At 38.1% G+C, this 22,819-nt stretch overlaps 1 protein-coding gene across 1 annotated transcript in view; it reads right to left on the reverse strand.

The window, feature by feature from the left end:
* Nucleotides 1–133: 133 nt before the first annotated feature.
* LOC122177412 (interleukin-5 receptor subunit alpha-like) overlaps nt 134–22,819 on the reverse strand; it is a 46,230-nt gene continuing 23,544 nt past the window's right edge. Inside the window, exon 12 of the mRNA XM_042866789.1 lies at nt 134–322. Within this exon, the coding sequence (XP_042722723.1) occupies nt 134–322 (189 nt within the window). The remainder of the gene's footprint in view (nt 323–22,819) is intronic.

The following is a 22,819-nucleotide window of genomic DNA, read 5'->3' on the forward strand; positions in this document are numbered from 1 at the left end:
ATTGTGACTGCCAATAGAGACAAATGCAAAGAAGATACTCTGAGAAGTATGGTGCTTTTTTATTTATGGCCTGACCTTGAACTTCTGCAAGCCAAACAAAAGAAGTGCTTTTGTCATCAATTTGGACTTTATATTAAACTGCACAAGTAGCCGTTGGCCCTCTGCTGAGTCCTCTACCCATGATAGCTGCCCTCAGATGTTCTTCCTTCCTTTTTATACCTTTTAGTTTTTCAGTTCTTTTGTCATCATCACTGTGAATCAAGTCTTTGATCAACATGTAGTTCAGCAAAGCAAATCGTCTCAAGTTTATTTCTTCCTTCACCTAGAACATAAACAAACAATATCCTGTGAGCAACTTTCATTCGATATTTACTCTTGGCCTTGATCCACAAGATGACACACTAAAAATACATAGATAATCCCATTCTTACAATGATGATGCTTTTGACTTTTAACACTAGGAGGAGATAATGCCAGTGTGCTTAGAGTATGTGAAATAAAGAACAGAGAATCCTATAATGCCATGGTAAATCAGGTCAGTACACAAGAGTCAGATCAGCCTTTTATTCTCATAGCAGAATCTACTTCTCTTTGGTAATCTGCTGCAAACTGAAGTGCATGTAGAGATCTCCACTGTGCATTTCGGTGCCCATCTTTCACCCATGGGAAGCTTAGAGAATTAAAAGTCAAAGGTCTCTGGCATTTTAAAAAATCATGCTCTTGTACAGCCACTTCAGAACCTAGCAATGATGCCATCATAGCAGCTGTGAAACAGTGGGTCACCTCTGCTGGTGAAAATTTCTATGACTGCAGCATGCAAGCTCTTGTTCATCGCTGATGAAAATGTATAGTTAATCATGGTGACTATGTCAACAAATAATGTTTTGCAGCTGAGAATTACTCTATCAAACAGTGTTATTGTGCTCTTCATATCTATTGTAGTTTCTGTGGAAGTAAATAGGAGGCATTACTTTCAAAGACACTTATATATCTTCGAGCGTAAAGATTTGGTAAAATACAGCCAGGAAAGATGATAGGGCCACTGATACTGCAAACCATTTCCAAATATATGAAATCATGTTCAACAATCCTGATAACATTCTACTGCAAGGTCAGTTAGGGGAAAGAAGTGGGCACTTACTTTAATAAGGCATTTTAAACTCTCTCTCATAACATCATCATTGAAAAATCGACAATACACAGGCTGGATCAAATTTAGGTGGATTGAACACTGGCTGAACTAGAAGGGCCATTGGGTTGTGATTAATGGCATGAAGTTCAGTGGGAGGTGAGAAACTAGTGGTGTACCACAGGAGTCAGTAGTGTGACCAATAAAGATTAACATCTTTATGACTTTGATGCTGGGACAGGGTGCATCCTCAGCAAGTATTCAGATCATGTAAAACTGGCAGAAGTGGCTGATAAACCAAATGGTGCAGCCATTATGAGGGACCTGAAGAAGCTGGAGAATTGGGCAGAGAACTTCATGAACCTCAGGAAAATTAAATACAAAGTCCTGCATCTGAGAATGCAGAACAGCGAGGATCAGTTCATGTTGAGGTCTGATGTCAGTCCTTCTTTAGGGAGTGAACCTGAGAGTACTGATGGACAAGAAGATGAAAATGAGCCAGTAATGCAAAGATTGATGATCTCCTATACTACACTAGGCAGAGTATTGCCAGTAGGTTGAGGAAGGTGATTCTTCTTATTGTCTCAGATCTGGTGATACACATCTGGAGTGATGGGTCCAGTTCTAAGTTCACCGATACAAGAAAGACATAAATTCAATGGATCACGTTCAGTGAAAGCTCACACATACGATCAAGGGACAGGAGTGTATTTCATGCAAGAAAAGGTTTAGATATGAGACTATTTAGTGTAGAGAGGGCTCAAGGAGGTCGTAGCCATGTGGATAAAATAACTGATGGAGGGAGTAAAGAAGATGGATCCAAACTTCTCAGTGGTGACCTGTGACAGAACAAGAGATAATGGATACAAACTGAAAAAAATTATGAAATTCAATCTGAAGAAAATACTTTGTACTGTGAAGATGGTAAAAAAAAACAGTAATTGCTGAAAAAAAATGGCTGAAAATTCAATTGGACACAGTCCTGGGCAACTGATCAATCCCACTTGTGCAGAGGGCTAGACTAAATGTTTTCAAGGGATTCATCTCCAACTTCAATCATTCCATGTTGGTGGGGGAAAAAAAAAACAGAAACAAAAACAAAAAACAGGCAGTATCTCACCTCTGGATTTGCATATCTGAAATTCTAAAGCAACTCCTAAGCATGTTGTACAGCTAGTACAAAGAAGAGAGAGAAGATCTACAAGGTAAAGCAGAGGTAGGGAGCAATATTTGTAAGAGGTAAAACTGAAGAGGCTGATGGTTTGCAACTTGGAGAAAAGGCAACTGGGTGGAGAATTGGTAAAGGTCTAGAAGTTCATTAATAACGAAAAGGGAGTGACTGTTTGCCTTTTCTCACTACCTGTGGTTTCCTAAAAAATGCAATTATGAGACACCAAGAATTATCAGGTAATACTATTCCTGAAAATATATCTTTAACCAACGGACTGTGCTCCAGAGGGAGCAAATTACAGTTTTGCAAATGGTACTATATTTTTGACAGATATAGGAATGTTGATACAGCTAACAGGAGCTAAACAGGAAACAAGAGCAGGTAGATGGTGAATGAAAGAGGAAGGAGAGAAAACTACTTTTTCAGTTCACAAAAATAAAACCTGATATGATCAAAAAAGGAATGATCAGGAATCTGAAGTTTTTATCATTATTGATAGGAAAGAAAAATGAACTGCACAAATTGTGTCCTAGAGATAGAATATCAGATTATGATCAAGTAATGGACCAGTAAATTTTACTTCATAAATCCCACGCTGACAGTGTGGCATATTCAATCACAAAAACTGAACTAACTTTTCCTTCTTTCTTTCTCTGGGCAGATATGCAATAGCTACATCCAAGAACTTTGTATAGGGAGTCAAACCCATTTCTCTTAGACTGTCAAGTTGATCTCTCTGTTGCAAGAATTCACTCTGAAGAAGGACAGGGAGATTATTCTAGATGAAGCAAAGATTGAGCTGAATGTGTGTGTATGTGAGAAAACTGTCTTTCTAACTTTAAATGCAAGCAAGCATAATTATAGATTCCATGCATGATTGTTCTGCAGAAATGCATCACTGAAAAGCACTGAAGGTTTCCTGCTGCTTTGCATTCATTTAAATGATATCACTACAATCTGCTGAACAGCACTTACCTTCTGAACTTACTGGAAACTTTAAGCTTTCATTCACTCTCATGCACTGTCTGTTGAGCTAGTTGTAGTCACAGTAGGCATGTAGTTAAAAGTTTGAACTTGCCAAAAACACTGCAGAGAGCCATGCATAAAAACAGTCATTTTTACCAGCGCCATTCTCATTCAGCACTGTCCTATGCATGTGTCTCGTATTTAATTTCTTCTGGTGACAATGCCTATATCAAGAGAAGTGTAACACTGAAAAAGTACATAGGTACTGTTGCAGTAGATGAAGTCATACCATAAAAATTATTACAGATCGTAGTTAGTTTTGAAAAGTGAAGTATCCCAAAGTTTTTTCTAACTAGTCAAATGAAGAGAGCTGCTTAAGTCGAACCCTTTATTCATCTCCTTTTCTGTGCATCTGCTAAAGAACTTGATCACAGAGATATGAGCCCAAAAGGCAGGAAAAAGCTGCTTTTGGAATGAATTACACTTGAATCCACATTTAAGACTTCATTTTATATGCTAAAGAACATAGAAGGTGTCCACAGAATGAATCTGAGTGGTATAGAATTAAGGAAGAGGGCACCTTGGTACACGCCATGTTTGGAAGTTCTTAATTTTAATAAGGCTTTTTACTGACTTAAATGGCCACCATAGCTGAAGATGAGCAGCTTCAAGAATAAATCAGACACAAACAATCACTTAACGTAAAAAAATACATATATAAAAATGACTTATCCAAGTTATAAGGTGGTGAAATGGTGTAAGTGTAAGCAAAATAAATAGGAAGTATTGAACAGTTAGCATCTTGGAGAGGGTTACTAGTTCAATTAAAAAAATAATTCATTTCATGAGTCTACTCAGTCACATATTTTAAACTTTTTACCATATCATTCTGTTACATTTCCTGTTTTGATATGTGTATCTTTAAAAATATATGTAGTAAGTATCACAGGTTTTTTTCTTGCTAATATGTTTCTATCTTCCAGGAAAGAGAAGGATGGAATTAAGAATTCAGAAGTTGCTTTTTGGGATTATCTTAGATTTTTGAAGTATTCTGCATCAAATATACATTTAACCATCAGTCCCTTTTTTTCTTTTCTTTGTTTTCTCTTACCTACTTATGTTAATGTCACATGCGGGATCCTTCAACTACACACTAAAATACTGTCCTAGTTCCACATCTAGAGTGTAAGGATGACAATGTGAGTTTTATCATATGGTCAATTAAAAATCTGTAGAATACGGCAGAGTAATTGTGTACCTTTATTTAATTTATAATTTATGTATTTAATTACGTATGACAATAAGCAGTCTAAAGCTAGCCACCAGGGTCTCCAGTGCAAAAAGAAGATCCAATACAAAACCAGTAATCTTAAACCACTGAAAAGCTATTTCATCCCATGTATCTGCATGATGGAGGCAGGAGACCACACCAGGATGAGTCAGAGCATTACGTTATTTTCCAAGGGCTGAACTATGCTGAGATACATCCAAAAATACTTGAAAGGCACAATGGTGAAACACCAGTTTGAAATCAGGATGAAATGAGAAGAGTTAAATGGCTGTTTCTAGATAAGTGAGGTCTTGCTAGTTCATAAGCTCTCCTGTTAGTCACTTGGTGGCTGGGGCTGAAGTACCAAAACCTGACTTGCCTATTAAGTTGTGACAGAAATAGCATCGGTTCTGAATATAAAATGTTCTGTCCCATGTATGTGGAAACTGCATCAGCGCACTTGAGGCAGAGATTGATAACTGTCACTGTCACATTTTCACCTTCTGTGAGGCCATACCTGGAGTACTGTGTTCAGTTTTGGACCACTCACTACAAAAAAGACATTGAGGCCCTGGAGTGTGTTAAGAGAAGGGCAATGAAGCTGTGAGGGGTCTTGAGCACAGGGCTTATGGAGAGCAGCTGAGGGAGCTGGAATTGTTCAGTGTGCAAAAGAGGAGGTTCAGGGAAGACCTTATTGCTCTCTACAACTACCTGAAAGGAGATTGTGGTGGGGTGGGGGTCGGCCTCTTCTCCCAGTTAACATTAATAGAGTGGGAGGTAATGGTCTCTGGTTGTGCCAGGGAGGTTCATAATGCATATTAGGAACAATTTCTTCTCAGAAAGAGTGGTGAGGCCCTGGAACAGGTTGCTCAGGGAGATGATTGAGTCACAATCCCTGAAAGTCTTCAAGAAATGTTTAGATGTGGTACTTAGGGACATAGTGGGCAATATCGGTGATAGGTGGACAGATGGACTAGATGATCTTAAAGGTCATTTCCAACCTTAATGATTTTATAATAATGATTTTCAGTTCTTATTTAGCTATGTGAGAAGGAATTTTAATGAAAGTTTTTAGCAAGGATTGGAGAGAGAAAGAATAAGGTTTGGTCTTGATTTGTTTCTGCATTTGTAGAGGACCCTCATCCCCAGAGGTGATAAGTGAGGGATGAACCTGCTAGAAAGCTGGGTTGGTAGTCAGGAATATTTTGCTTGCTAAATGCAGATTGCTGGTAAGGAGAAAGAAAACAGGCTTTGGGCAGGAGCTGGTTTCATGCTGGTGCTTTCATAAGGTACTGCAGGCTTCTGTGTGTTCTGGTACATCCACTGGGTCTGGGAAACTACAAGAAATGCATTCTGGAATTTTTAGCAGACTTCCCTCCCCCCTCCACTCCACTGCTACAGACACTGATAGAGATGAGATAAGGACACAGTTTAAGAGCTCTTCCGGAGAAGCATCTGCACATGCAGTTGTACAGGAGATACTGAAACAAAGATAAGAACTTTAAGAATGATTTTTTTCCATGCTACTTTCAACTTCTTGCGAATGCTGTTGCTTTCATACGTTACGATAAAATTTAGTTATTGGATTTTTCTTCTGCTGAATGCCAAAGCTAACATCCTGAGTCAAATTATGTTAATCGATCTGTTTTGTTATTTACAGTCTTTTGACCTTTTCTTTAAAAAAAGACTAAGTGATAGATGGTTTGTACTGCTTCTTATATGAATGCAATGGTGCAAGCTGAAGCAATAGCAAAATTAGTGCTTATACCCTTCCAGCTGGAAATTAACTTCATGAAAAGCAGAATGCTCCTTCTGCAACCTGCACTGAATCCCCATGGAGGAAAAGAAACAAACAGTCAAACAATCAAACAAATTAATAAAAGGAGATTTCACCTCCAAAATGATGTTGATGTTTTGGCAGCTTCCAAGTGGACGAGGTGTTAAAACAGGATAACTGCTTTCCACAATTTTTGTTCATGCAAAACTGTTAAGAGCAAATTCAATCACAGAAAGATTTGAAGCACCAGTACCTGAGATTCAGCTTGGTAAACTTGTTCTCTGAACTATTTATTGTAGTTATCGTAACTGTTTAAATATCTCATTAACTAACTGAACTTGCTGCTTCTGAAAACTCCCACATATCACCATTGCTTCTGACACTTTTTTAAAAGTATTCCATAATGCAATAGTAGTTTTAATGTACATGAGTTCTCTCAAGTTCAGATTTTGCAGAATATCTGATAACATCAAAGATATTTTGAACATCTTTTCTGTGGCCTTAAAGCCAAGTATTGTGTTCATTGAAAAGAAGTTTTAAATAAACAACAAATTTAGGTCATGCATAATATGTATTACATGAAATTACAGCAACTGCTGATGCAAAGTAGGCAATTGTGCATGCCAATTATTTATTACATGTCTGTTGTATTGTTTGAATAAGCAATTATTGAACTCATAGAGACCAGCATGTTAACTAGGAGTGTATATTAGGCACATAATTACCACCACTTAACTCAGAAAAATCAAGCAATGTAGAATTTAGCTGGGGGAATGGTTATGAATCTTGACATTTTTCCAAGGCATAAAATTCCTGGTTCATTATATGAATTTCTTGCATTTATACCAGCTTATGCCCCAAAGTGATTTAGAAAATGATACAAGCTCAGTAAATCAAGACGCGTGCCAGCTAAACATATGAATGGTCATTTGGATTTCTTTGTCGTTCTTCAAGATTTGTGTACAAATCCTGCAGAAACAGGGTTATCTGTGGACATTTCTTCATTTCCAACTGAAATTTAGTTGCCCCTCTGTCAGGGTATGCAGTCCCAAGTACTGCACTGCAGTGGAAGTAGTGAATGAAGCCATACTTGGATAAACTTCAGAAGGAAGTTGGTTAGAGTTAACACACTGAAACTTAAATTTTAGTCAGTGTGATGGCTGATGACTTCTAATTTCAGATGTTTGACATCCTCAGATTGCTAGACTGCATTTTTAATCCTGATATGAGAATTGCTGTCAGCTGGTGCCACAGAACCAGTGCTGTAGTGTAGTGATAACTCCTAGATCATTCAGGGTCCTTCAGAGTACTCTAACTGCACTGGGGACCTCATCAGAAATTTCTGAGTCTCAGAATGGCACAGGCATGTAAGATCTAAATTTGTTTATAGCCCTTGCTTTAAATGAAATCATAATGCACTTCGATTGCTTGAAAAACAAAAAGTTTGTAGCTAATTCTTCCTGGTGTTAGCTTTATCTGAAGTCCCAATGTTAATTAGGTGTCAGCAACTCTTACATAGTTGTCAATATTAAGAGAAGATCCAGGCAAATTTACTTTGTAACTATTTTAACTGATAAAAATAAGAATTCAGTACCGTCTAAAGAACTCTCAAATGAAGGCCACAGAATTTGCAACTCCACTCTTCCAGACTTGAAATTCTCCATTTTCTTTCCATTAATTTCAATGGAAACCACTTGCAATATAAGGCAATATAAGGCAATATGGACAAGGTAAGTCACATCTTTAGGAGATCTGAAGGTCCTCGTTACAATTTAAGAATTATTAGAAGTCTGTATTTTCTGTGTTGGTAAAAATAAGAGTACATGTTGGTAAGAAGTAACACACTCACATCCCATGGACAGAAGAGAACTGAAGCATATCATCTAGCTGTTCTCCACTTTTCCCCCTGGTATCGACAGCGTATGCTTCATCACGTCTGCACTTGAGAAATGAAAGTTGAAGCATTGTTTTCAAGTTGTTTAACTGTTTTTGGAACATTGGTGGGCTCCCAAAGGTATGGTAATAGTCTAGTTCTATATTTAAAAGCAAAACAAAGCAGTTGCCCCTTCAAAATACAACTTAGCTTTCCCTCTTTTTTCCTCCTTCCCTTCCCACTCCCCCAAGGAAAAGATGCTGGGTCTCATTATCTCAAATCCTGATTTCATCCATACGCAAATTAAAGGAAACAATGAGTCACCCTGCCTTACCATGCTTGCAGAACAGAACAGTCACATATTTTGAGCTCCTTCAATGGTCAATCTGTTTTATCTGTTGAAGAACACATTTGACATCAGTTTTCTTTATGGCAAGGCTAAAGATCTTATCGCTTCCTCCTGTGACACTTCTACTCTGTGTATGGACCACTTTTCACTGTAACTTTCTGATGAACATACTTCTTTAAAACCATAGCAATTATTCACAACATTTGCACACCTGTAGGATTGCTGTGTTCACTTCAGACTCACAAAAGATCTGTGTGCTTAAAAGTTTCTCTGTTGTTTTTTTTCCAGATACGTGAGCTGGTTTCATAAAAGATATTTCCTGACAAACTTTTCGCCACTTTACTAAGTACTATTAACAGTAAAATGTTCCTATTAAACATAGGATTGTGGTAGAATTTTTTCGCAGATAACTGCCATTTTGCTTGCTTTTTCTGTAGAAAAATAATGAAAATGAAAATGAAATAGGTTTTTTTCTTATTTTTTAAATAACTGACAGTGTATTTTTCAACAACAAAAAAAGAAGAATTTTTTAAATGTGAAAGTTCTGATTGCAGATAATTTTTATCAACTCTTGTAAAGTTCCACTTGCTACATCAATAATAGGTTTTTGGTTTTGTCATTCCAAATCTTTTCCAGATTTATTTATTTATTTATTTATTTTTAGAGAGAAGTTCACCCAACTGTGCTACTTTCATAATAACTTGCAAGGATTACACATAAACAGCAATCTGTAGTGTGCTGAAGAGTTTTGGTTAGTATTTCTATTTTATAGACACATAATTTATTTAGCTCTAAATTGTTTTAAAGTACTATTTGAAATGCTTATCAAAAGATGTTTTTCAGTGTCCTGAAGTTTGCAAACTACCTGCTGATAATAAATGTTTGTTGATTTACATTGGTCTAGTGATTTTTTACTTCTTTCATCTGTTCTCAAATGGACACATATATGCAAAAAATAATGAAAATAAAATTGCATGCAAAAAATTAACTTTACTCATTCAGTCTTCTGGTTTAAATTTTGAAAAGCAACAAAAGAGACTAATATTAACCTAGCAATTTGCTTGTTTGTTTAGTACACGAAAGCAAAGTTGAGATTTTTATAAGAAAAATGTGATAAAAATTCACTACCCAAATTCTATTCTATTCAATTTTCAATTCAAATTCAATTCTATTTGGACAAGTTAGCTCTCTGTATTTGATTCTTACTTGCTCAGAGAATGTATCACAGAATCACAGAATCACAGAATCACAGAATCACAGAATCACAGAACTGTAGGGGTTGCAAGGGACCTCCAGAGATCATCGTGTCCAACCCCCCTGCCAAAGCAGGTTCCCTACCGTAGGTCGCACAGGTAGGCATCCAGGCAGGTCTTGAACATCTCCAGAGAAGGAGACTCCACCACCTCCCTGGGCAGCCTGTTCCAGTGCTCCGTCACCTCACTGTAAAGAAGTTCTTGCGCACATTTGTGCGGAACTTCCTGTGCTGCAGTTTCCGGCCGTTTCCCCTTGTCCTGTCTCCACTCACCACTGAAAAGAGTCCGGCCTCGCCATTCTGCCCCCCACACCTTAGATATTTATAGACCTGGATCAGGTCCCCTCTCAGTCTCCTTTTCTCAAGACTGAACAGACCCAGATCACTCAGCCTTTCTTCATAGGAGAGATGCTCCAGGCCCTTCACCATCTTCGTGGCCCTCCGCTGGACTCTTTCCAAGAGATCCCTGTCTTTTTTGTACTGGGGAGCCCAGAACTGGACGCAGTACTCCAGATGAGGTCTTACCAGGGCAGAGTAGAGGGGGAGGATCACCTCCTTTGACCTGCTGGACACGCTCTTTTTAATGCACCCCAGGATGCCATTGGCCTTTTTGGCCACAAGGGCACACTGCTGGCTCATGGCCAACCTGTCATCCACCAGGACACCCAGGTCCCTTTCCGCAGAGCTCCCCTCCAGCAGCTCATCCCCCAACCTGTACTGGTGCATGGAATTATTCCTCCCCAGATGCAAGACTCTACACTTGCTTTTGTATCTGTATTCTTCCTAGGTTAGTTGTCATTGCTTCCATTATTTCTAGGCTTCTGTGTTTAATCTTGACTAGGAGCTCCTAATTCATTCATACAGGCTTGATGGTGTTTTTGCTTCCTTTTCTCTTTGCTGGGATGCATCGTACTTGAGTATGGGGAAAGTTATCCTTGAATATTAGCTAGCATTCTTGGGCCCATCTTCCCTCCAGGGTTTTATGCCATGGAACTCTACCAAGCAAACCCTTGAAAAGCCTGAAGTCTTCTCTCTTGAAGTCCAAGGCCGTGAGCTTGCTGTGTGCCCTCTTTGCTGCCCTAAGGATCTTGGACTCCACCATTTCATGGTCACTACATCCAAAGATGTCTTTGATGTTTATGTTCCCGATAAACCTCTCCTTGCTATCTTCTCTATCACTTTGAAATGGAATTTATCATCAACACATTCAAGGAACTTCCTGGATTACTTATGCCCTGCTGTGTTGTCCCTCTGGCAGATGTTGGAGTAGTCTAAGTTGCCTGTAAGGACCAGAGTTTGTGAACTTGAGGCTGCTCCTAACTATGTGTAAAGGATCTCATCTGTTTTGTTTCCTTGATCAAGTGACTTGTAGCAGACTCCCACTTAATGTCATCTAGACCTGTCTTCCATTTAATCCTATACCATAAGATCTCCATCAGTTCCTTATCCATCCCCAGGGGCTGTTCCACACACTCCAGTCAATAATCAACATAGAGAGTGTCATTCCCTCATTATCCACTTAGTTTATCCTTCCCAAACAGCCTGTTTCCTTCTACTGCAACACTCCAGCCAAAGAAGGCATCCTACCACAGCTCAATAAGATCACAGCAGTGCAGAAGTATGCATATCTCTAACACATCTGATTTTTACCCATACAACATGTGTAGGTGTTTAAAGGGTCAAGTTTTCTGTTCCTAGAAAGAGTTTTGGGTATTTCTTTGTACTGCTGTCTTGTAGGCATTGCTTTGCTAATCTGCAAGTGTTGGAAGTGGACCCTCCCTACTACATCACTCCACATCCCTTTCTCAGGAGCCCTATGTGTCACTCCTTGACAGAGCTGCTGGTTATCGTTTCCCTTTCCCTCCTTCCTAGCATAAAGCCCTGCTTATAATGTCTACCAACCTACTGGCAAAAATGTCTTTGCTCAACTTAATGAGGTACATTCCATCTCCTAAGCTGATCTTCAGACAATATCTCAAGGTGTTAGAATCCAAAACCCTGGTGCCAACTCCAGTTCTATTGCCAATCGATCTACAGTTAATACTGCTTTCGGGGGAAATTTCATCCAGGGTGCCTTCTTCCTTACAATCTAGCTGCAGTCATTACTGACTGCTGAGATGATCTTACAGTATAAAACTAATTGGTAACTAATTGGAAACAGACAATGCATTTAAATAGGAAAAAAAAATCTGTTTAATGTGTTTAAATGAAGAAGGGAGGAAAGCCAGTCAGTGAGACTGTCTTTTGCACCAACAAGAGTCTGATCTTTTTCTTGATAGTTCCTATTTTCTTTTCTCCTGTGAGTTGTTTTTAAAAGGAAACAGGGGCCCTTCTCAGAATTGTAGCAAATGTAATTGAATTTCAAATGTTGTTTTCAAACAAACAAACCATAGAAAAGTTGAGGATGGCGAATGTATGAAAGTATGTTTTCTAAAATGCAATCGTACAGGCAAACACATGTTTTCAGTTAAGCTAAGCTCATTTCTGGTAACAGTATTAACTTTGTGATGGCCATGACCAGCAGGTATCTGGGGAATGAAGGGTAGTAGCGCTTATCAAATTAGATCTAAAGGGGAAGAACATGTATTTAGGATCTTTTTTTTTTTTTTGTAGTGTTCTCCATAAAACAGTTTGGAAGAAGCAAGTAAAGGCTGGGAAGGCTCATGGAAAGATGGTAATACTTTTGAGTTGGAAAGGAGGACTCTGCATTTGTTAAACAAACATCTCGTCAAAATGTCCTTTTCTCCTTATTTCAATTTTAAATGTGTTACTGATATGAAAGGTCATGCAGAAAAACTGTATCTGGTTTTCCTGAAAATATTCTTCTTTAACAAAGTGTTTGGGTATGACAGAATGTAAGCAAAGTAGTTTTTATTCTACACTGATATTTCAAAGCCAGTTACATTCTGTGCTTTTTTTTTTTTCCTCTTTCCCCTCCATTAGTTTATACTGGTTGGCTTCTACAGGGAGAAATTTCTATTTTTAAATGATTAAGGAATAATAACCACAAGATTCCCAACTTCACTGCTCCCACTTCATACTGGCCCCCCGTACTCCCGTACAAACTCATTTATGTAATTTTAATTCCACAGCTCTTAGGGCAGAAGACTCCTTAGCTCACTTACTTGAGAAAAGAACCAAACCAGGACAGCATTACTCTCAGCTAAGAGAGGGTCAGCCTGAGTGCTGTGTGCCATGTAACATGGATTCACAGCTCTTCTGCTTGAATGTACAACAGCACTATAAGAGCGCTCATTATTCCCTGCTGCAAATTGGTGCCTTGATTTCATACATGTAATATAAAAGTTTTCAGACTTTTTCCCCACCTACCCTTTATCAACCATGAATTTGTGAAATGAGAGTTTTTCCTCTCACCTTTGCTGAGGGACAAACCCACCTCTTGGTAGAAAAAAGGCTGCAGGCTCACAGCTGTGCCAGCAGAGCCAACCCAGGCTGCAGCCCACTCATGTCATCTCTCTTGTCACGGGAAGCAAATTAAGCATTAGTCAAACTTGCACTCTTTTTAGCTCCGCACTGAAATTTATATTAGGAAAGAATGCATTCTGAACTGAGGGTGACAAACTGAACAAATGATAAGAAAACCTAGAAGCATATTCAGATTAAGCAGGATAAAAAAAATATAGTGGCACCTAAAACAGAGTACTAACAAGGAAAAAAAAAAATAGATCAAGATAGACCACTTTTTCCTTATTCTGTTATCTTCAGTTTTATTATCTCCCTCATCAAACAACAAAGCAGAGATAGTACAGCAAGTTAAACTGAGGAAGTTCAATTTTTTTCTTTGACTAAAATGGATAATCTCCATGTCCATGTTCAGGCAGCACATTTAAGTAAATATATTTCTTTGCAGTGGGGAGGTAAGGAGGGAAGGAGGTGGAGAAATGAGCCAAAATATGAAATACACCCATCAGTTATAGATGAAACACATTTGCATGGCATGTGTATTCATGTGGAGTTGTGAGCTTCTGTAGCTGGAGTGTGATTACACCTTCAACCCACATTAATAGCCCAGCCCCAGCAGTCATAAGCACCTGACCAAGGTCTTAGGGCTCATATTCAATAGCTTATTGTTACTGTATCTGCTTATATATTGTGAGCTTGTTCACCATTTTTAGAAAATTTCTAGAGGCCTTTAGTAAACAAGTTCCAGGAAAAAAGATAAGGACTATATCTCCTCATGCCCTTATCAATGGTGATCAGCTAATCTATACTTTGAAGACTTATTTTTTTCCCACTACCAAAAGGTGCACAAGAAATAAGATATGAGAGCTCAGCTCAAAATCTCCTCTGTATTCCCTCCAGGGGAGGGAAGGAGGGCATGGCATGGTCTTCCCCAAAGCCTGCTCCTCTCCACACAGAGAGGCAGACTCTCAGTAATCAGGAGTCCAGCCTGGAAGACTCCATGCCAAGGATGACATCCCAGAGCAGGTGAGGAGGGCACACTGCACCATCAAGACCACCAGCAAGTGGGCAAACACAGAAGGTAACCTTCCCTCATCTGGCTGTCTGTAGCTCAGGGTCTTCCTAAGTTAGAGAAGTGTGCTCAGTAGGCCTTGATGAACCCACAAATGTTGTGTGAGGTTTTTAAGTCACCTTTTGCAGTCATATTGACTGCAGCATCCATAATACATTTTGGCAAAGATTTTGCATTTCAGCAGTTTTGTTGGAAGAGGTCTATCTGATTTGTTACGTTTATAACCTACTATCATCATTTCTCCTAGCTATTTCTGTTCCAGCCTGAAGGACCCTAGTCGACCTCATTCCTTCTCAAATGCAAGCCATCATGCCTTCTGTCACTGTTGATTTTCTTTTTCTAGATGTATTATGTTCTTTTTTGATGGTAGAACTAGAATTTCATGTACAGACACTGAAACACACTGAATGTTTACAGTGCCTTTCCTATTTATTCCAAACATTCTTAAAATCAATCAAGAAATAGATAAAAAGTACACCCACACAATACACAGGAAAAAAATAGATAAACCATCAGTCTGTCTCGACAGGATGTTTGTGATATGATTCAACATATCAAGTTGCATCTTTACATCAAGTATCATGTAGCTTTGACAAAAATACGGAACAAAGGTTAAACAAAGCAAAACCCCAACCAACCAAACAGATAAACAAAAAATATATTTTGTTTTAATCTTCACTCCTATTGATGCTTACAACATCAAAAAAGGATTTCTTTCAGGGTCTTCAAATTTGTTTTGAAATATGTATTGCTTGCACTTTTATACTGGTTCTTTAAGCCAAGGAAAATATATCTTCATCTCGAGCTGACGCTCTGGTGTTGTTTACCTCTCCTTCTTTCTACAAATGATGATGAACTGCGAAATCAGACTCTGCCTTGCTGTGGTGAGCAGTCAGAATTTGTGCAGTAATTTCACATATTTCCCACTGTTTCAACAGAATTAAAAATCCATGTAGTCAGAATTTTGGTATTTTGGTATTAATTTCAATGGGAGTAAGATTACTGTGCCTACATGAAGTTTACACAATAACTTGACTTCCATTCACCACAAGTGTAAATATTATTTTTCAATGACTGAAAGAGCTGAACACATCTTTAGCACGTGTGTAACCACAAAAAAAAAAAAAAAAAAAGGGTTGTACGCTTTTGAAATCAGATATTTAATAACCCATATTATTTCCAAAGAGCTTGCTGTTATCTCACTTGGTTTCATTGACAGTTTCATCCTATAGCACTACAGAACAACTGTTTTTCAAACAACCCTTTTACTCAGTTTCACTTAAGAGAAGATCTTATTTTGCAGAGAAAAGAACTTCAGTATTTTGAGTCTATGAGTTCTTGTATTTTTATAATTTGACAGTTTGATTATTCAAAATAGTAGTGTGCCTTCAAGAATTTTGAGCACGATTTACTAGGAAAACAGGGTTTGGCTGATCATGCTCTGCATGTAATATGAAGCTATGTCTGTTGGTCACCTGTCTTTTCCTTTTAATTCTGTTAGCCAGCTTCAGAGTTTGACCAATGGTAAAAAAAATTATAAGTATTCTATTTTCACAGCCATTAAGGAAGGTGTCATCAAGGGACAAAGCAGAATTTGTCAGATCTGCTCATTCAAATTTTAGAGCCATCAAGGAATTTTCATAGGTGAAGAACATAGAGTTCTTCGTTTTGTTTGTTGCTCATTTGTTTTACTTTAGCCTTAAAACACCAAATTCAACTTCATCCAGTAAGTTTGCAACAAAAGACCTACATGATAATTTGGAACAGTAGTTTTTCTTCTGGCTATACATTACAGATCAAATCAACTTAGTATCACATGCTTCATGTTCTGAGCTCAGTTTGTAAGCAAGGCAAAGACAATAGTCATGACACCAGGTCAATCTTAGGTTTCAAGCAGATTAATCCAAAACCAATCCCACTTTTCTGAGCTGACTGTAGATGGAATTAGGAATGGATATTTCAAGCAGTTTGGAGAACATTTTCAATAATGGTTGAATCTTGAATCAGTTTTGCATCTTCTTGAAGGAAGAATTATAAAAATGACAGAAGTTTCAAAATACCCGATATGTATGTCCAAGATGGGCTATCTTCTGATGACAGGTCTGAGGAAACATTATATCTTAGAACCATTTTTTCATTCACCATTACACTACTTTCCTCTTTTTAACTACATTTCACATCTTTGATATCATTAATGTCTTTTCTTTATTTCACTTTAAACACTGAACTAGAGCATAGTGGTAAGATGATCCCTCTACAACCAAAGGAAAAAAGTAGAAGGAAACAGACATCCTCAGGTAGAATGAGCCATCTGTGCAAGATATCTGCCATTCTACATGGGCTGTAAAAGGGTTCTGTTTTTTTTTAGCAGACACCTCACTTAAACGGGTTGAATTCAGGTACAGTTACTGTTTCAGGTATTTCAGGTATTGTCCTACACAGTGCAGCCTATGTCCTGGTAAAAAGGCTTGGCATACAAATATGTCTTGCTTTTACTGGTTTAAGGAGGTATTACAGCCTTAATGATGATGTTCAGGTGCAAAACTATCCTGAAGTAAAGGGAAGAAGAGAGGATGGACAAGTGATCACAGCAGAGAGACAGGTTCAAAGATGAGGAACTAATTCATTGCTGTTTCTTCCCATTATCAGTAAAAAAATTACTGAAGTCCTGATGTGAGATCAAACAAACTAAATAATATTAAAAAGACCCAAATGCAGTGATCATCTGGAGATCAAAAGGACTGACTTTCCAGTTCCCTCACCTTCTGCAGTGAACTATGCTCAGGCAAGATGAGTGCAGAATGGGTGGAAATACAATTGTTTTCACAGAGAAGGCCTGCACATGGATGTATGCTGTCTCACAAAGTACAGAGCAGTGAAAAATCCAACTCTGTTATTTAGCTTGAAAGCTGTTACCTGCCAGCTCTGATGTTCTAGGAGGTTTTTCTTTCCATGAACTGACAAGTGGAGACATAGCATAGCACAGTTTAAAGAATCATAACCCCAGGATTCTGCAACCTTGCAGATAGGCTGAAAAAATTGGCTGCTTTGCAGTCAGTATGTAACATTTCTCCTCTGTCCTACAACTGAAATGCTGTAATTTGAAATATATATATAAAAGTGTAGAGATCAGAACTGTAGAATATGGTTTTTTTGTGCACTCTGCAGTAGGTTTCCATTCAGTATTCACATACACAGGTGGCACTGTCTTAAGAGTAGCTGAGTGTTCAAAATCATACATACATATTATATTCCATGACATAAAAGCAGTCTGAATGTGTTTCAAGAATGCATAAGCAATTTTTGGAGGCCTACAGAAATTACTGAATTAAAAGGCAGATACAGAGAATAACAAAACACTCTGTTATATAAAGTCAAGCTTAAGACACTGATTAGATGCCTCAGAGGATGCATGTGCCCCAACATCTACTGGAACAGTGAGCATTTGAATCAGGTCCATGATACAGTCTGAAAGGAAAACTAGGTGCCTGAGTCACCTGGCAGAGAGGCAACAGAATTCCACTGCACAAATTCTTTCTGAGAGATCAGTAGAGAACATAGCAGTTCAGGTCCAGTGGTGGTATATCTCTAGGCATACCAAAGTGCTTAAACCAACAGGTTCTTTTGTATATCATTATTCCCTGGGGACAGATTGAATTTCTTTGTATCTCTGGCGGTACCAAAGCACTAAGAGCCAGAGCCAGGAAACTGAAGACCCTCAGCACTGAGCTGTCCAAGAGATGTGACTTACAAAGTCCAGCGACACATGTGTCGCTGCCAGCTAAATGCACTGCTTCTCTTCTTGAGATCTGGCAAAAGATCTCTACTGTCAGTGCAAGCATTGCTTTGCATTTTGCTTAAGCAGTCCTCAGTTACCAAATCCATAACTGATGTAGCTTGACTGTAGACATAAGCTTTTGTATGCCAGTGCAGTTCTGTTGGCGAGCAACCTCCAAAGGTCAGAACAAGAGGGGCCCATAACTTTTTGAAATGCAGTTGTGTGATGTCTTGCCAGTGTCTTAAGTTAGCTAGCAGGAAATGCAGAAGAGAAGAATGCTTCTTGGTTCTCCAGTGTAGCTGATAAGTGCCCCTTCTTTTGAACCTTAAGTTTTGCAAATGCTCCAGAAGCTGAAGTAAAATGGGTGATTTACTCTGGTAATTTGTTTGTCATCTGTAGTTTTAGACGACAGATCAGTGAGGATTTCACGAAGACAGTATGAGTACTCAGTTCTGTGCGTGCAAACATTTTCTCCATGCTCCCTGTGTCTGGGATCTCAGTGGTTGTGGCTGCTAAACAGCCCTGTGGGATAATTGCTGTGACTGCATTTGGCCATTCTGCAATTATTATTGGATGTCTGATTGTAGTTAATACTCCCTGCAAATGTTCTTGTTGCCACAGATAAACACGCTGTGGCTTGAGAATTTGCTTTTGTGAGGTGACTGACTGACATCTAGTGTTTAAACATATTCACATGAAAAAAAAAAAAAAAAGTGTATACAAAAACAATCAAATAAACAAAAAAGGTATTTTTAGTGAGAAGAAAGAGCTCTCAGTAATTTCAAAATATCACCCCAATGGTAAGGTGCCCTACAAAAGCTGAATTTAAGGAGATAAACTGCATTATCAAAAAATAAGGCATGATAATCACCATAATTTTCCTAACTTCAGCTTCTGAAGAGAACTGTCTCTACCTCAGACCTTCCTGTATCATTAAGACTAAACTGTGGCAATAGAGCTGAAAACGAATTGACACACCACTCTTAGTGTGGTGTCTTTGGCCCTTCCATGCCCAGGAGATCCCCAGAGCACACGTAGGGCACAGTGCCCCAGTTCCCAATGTTGGTAAAGTGATTCTTCACACATTTAATATGAGGTATTCAGCAGGAGATGAACAACGTAATATCCCCAAGTAGGTTAATTTCAATTTAAGAAAAGCATCTTAATTCCAAATTATCAAGATCAACTGTCCACCAAGAATAGAAGCACCTTTCCCTTTAACATACAGTTTACTATCTAAAGGAATCCAGAATATATATTCTTCATATGGAACAGGTGTTCAGTTATTTTATTCTTTATTGGTTTTCATAAAGAAATAAATTGAGAAATGTAAGGATAATTTACAGTCTTTATATAGCTCTGAATACCTCATACTTCACAGACTCTTCAGTCAAGTAGGACAGCTTTACAATGCATCAAAGCTGACTTCATTCACAATATAATGAATATATGTTACTGTAAATTCTCCTCAGTCTGTTGAAAGTGAGCAAAATCTTGCTTGTATCCACTTCTTTCTATTGTTCCCAGATGTTGGAACAGTCCATTGTATATGCATCACTATTTATTTTTATTACATGTCCAGAATGGATTAGGGATAAAGCTTTTCCATGCAGTATATTTTAAATGAAATATTTTGTTCCATAAAGAACATCCTCTGGTTCAAGAAGCTACTGAAATTATGTATGTGGATAAATCCCTGTTCATACTATCACTGGAAGCCCAGGTTTGATAAAATTTCCTCACATTAACACAGTGAAGATTAACTGGGTGAGTTCATGAAATGTTTTCAAAGTTCCTTGTCATTATCTGAATATTATGGGGTTTAGATGTTAGCTGAATAGCACAAATTCCTGTTTTTCTGAACACAAAGTTCATACAGTCGGTTTCAACATCAATAGTGAAAACATTACTTGGTAAATACATACCTCAGCAGTTTCTCCAGCTGCTCTATAAATAATGATTGTAACAAATCAGTCCAAAGGCTGACATAGTCCAGTGGCCTACTTTGGCTCTAATAGTGGCAGTAACAGGTGATCAGCAAAGTCAGATTGTCCCTGTGCCTTGCAACTTATGCATAGAGGACCACATTAAACAGAATCATAGAATCACCAAGGTTGGAAAAGATCTCCAAGATCATCTAGACCAAATGCCCGTCTACCACCAGTAGTCCACTAAACCATATTCCTCAGTACAACATCTAAACTTTTCTTGATCACTTCCAGGGATGTTGACTCCACCATATACCTGGGTATCCCGTTCAAATGCCTCACCATTTTTTCAGAGAAGAAATTTTTCATAACATGCAATCTAAATCTTCCCTGGCTCAACTTGAGGATATTCTCTCTCATCCTATCTCTAGTTAGGTGGGAGAAGAGGCCAACCCCCACTGCACCACTACCTCCTTTCAGGTCATTATTGAGAGCAATAAGGTCTCCCTTGAGCCTCCTCTTCTCCATACTGAACAATCCCAGTTCCCTCAGCTGCTTCTCATAAGACTTGTGCTCCAGGCCTCTCACCGGCATTGCTGCCCTTCTGTGGATATGCTCCAGATCCTTGATGCCTTTCTTGTAGAGAGGGACCCAAAACTGAGTTGTCCTTGTATCTAATTGGCCTTTGCAAGATATTTTTTTAATCTACTGGTCCAGTACCCATGTACAATTTCAGCATCCTGTTGCAATCAGCCACATATCTTAAAATGTAGAAAAAGATTTCCCCATACAGTGGACTCCTGAACAAAATCAAGGATAAAAGAACTATCAGTTGGCTAGCATGGTCTAGAATATTTACAGAATGGAATGGAATGGAATGGAATGGAATGGAATGGAATGGAATAGAATAGAATAGAATAGAATAGAATAGAATAGAATAGAATAGAATAGAATAGAATAGAATAGAATATTTACATAATGACTGTATTTCTCATTTTCCCTACAGTTAAAAAAAAGAAATCCAGAAGTCAAAATAAGCTTTAAAATGCAATTATTTTCCATCTATATGAATGTAAAGTGGCAGTTTGCTAGATCCAAACTACTCTTTGTGAGCTACCGAACACATAAAAAATAGTGTTATATGTCATAGAATACAAACACTTTCCTTCTTTCTCTCTATTTCTATCTCTTCTTTCCTACTTTGTTAAAGTTTTGATTTGCTTATGTATTATACCTGTGCTTTTTAGCTTAGGTCTTTCTAATTTACCATAGTTAGATATGTATCACTGTGTTTTTTAGAAGCTTTTTGAAACCTTGAGGTTGGTAATAAGAATAATGTCATGGTAGAATCACAGATGTCCACTGATTCTCTGTGTCTATAAAACTAATTAATCTCCTGAACTAAATATCAAAAACATATTATCTAATTATTTGTCCAATGGTTGGAGTTTGTTAGTGATCACCTGCCAGGAGTCAGGAGATCCAGAAGCATGGATATAGGTTTTATAAGCAATTTGTACTCGAAACTGAATTTTTGACCTGGGTTATGTTGAGGAGATTAACAGAAATATGTTGGCATGACTAAATTCTGATAAGATGCAGTGATACCACTCTTAGTACACCCAATGCTGCATCAGGCACCGAAGCATTTTTATCTTCTCAATGTCATCTTTATCTTTAGATTTACTTATCTTGAAGATGCCCTCTGGTTCCTTCTGATATATCCAATTGATTCAGTTAGTTAGCACTGGCCATTCAAATGCCAGCAAGATAATGTGTACAGTAGGAATTGAGAAATAGAGGCAGTATGCTAGGAATACCATACACGCCATATTTTTGATCCAGATGAAATTGATGCCTTTTTCAAAACAGAGAGCATTTGCTTTGCTGTGTTTCTTTCATAAGTCGCCTACTACACATGCACACTCAATACATGCTCTTCTCAGAAAGAGTGGTCAGGTGCTGGAATGGGCTGCTGAGGGTAGTGGTGGAGTCACCATCCCTGGAGGGTTCAAGAAAACCTTAGATGTTGTACTGAGGGACATAGTTTAGTGCGGTAGATGAGTAGTTGGACTGGGTGATCTTGGAGGTCATTTCCAACCTTGGTGATTCTATGATTCCATGCACAATTTATCTAATCAATACATTGTACTTTGGTGAAACTTATAATAGGCTACTGTTATTTGTAAGTCAGATACTTTTGTCCTCAAACTTTTCCACTAGAAAGAGAGAAGAATAAAATGCAGACTTTGATTTGGCCCAAATTTAGCAGCCCAGTGATGTCTGCCTTTCATACTGATCAAAGCTGTTTCTGATCAAAATTACTGCATAATAATGATATCCTGAAAAATGCTTATACACAAACCGTGACTTCTTTAATTGTGCTGGAAAACCTTCCAAAGGTAAATCTGTCCCATCTGGCCAAGATGAGCTTTGGCCAAAGCTTTTCCTTTCATGTGGATAGAGAGAGAAAAAAGTAAAAAAATAAAATAAAAATAAAAATAAAAATAAAAATAAAAATAAAAAATGAAAAATAAAAATCAAAATTAAAAATTAAAAATAAATAAAAAATAAAAAATAAATGCACGTTTTGCTGATATAGGCATCTAATCTGAGTTTGACCATCTGGGTTCTAATAAGAAAGAGATAGGCATTTCCAAAGCAATTATTCGTCTTACTCTTGGGCACCTGTTTAAGGTTGGAATGAAGTGCTCCCTGGCGGAGTATCCCAGCTCCCTGGACCTAATATTTGGTTAGATGCTTTTAGATGCCTAAATTTGAGGAAGCTAAAATTAGGTGAGATGGATACTGTCTCTAATGAAAATGAAGTT

Source organism: Lagopus leucura, unplaced genomic scaffold, assembly GCF_019238085.1.
Source record: "Lagopus leucura isolate 7727_CA_CO unplaced genomic scaffold, USGS_WTPT01 Super-Scaffold_100001, whole genome shotgun sequence".
NCBI classification, from domain to species: Eukaryota; Metazoa; Chordata; class Aves; order Galliformes; family Phasianidae; genus Lagopus; species Lagopus leucura.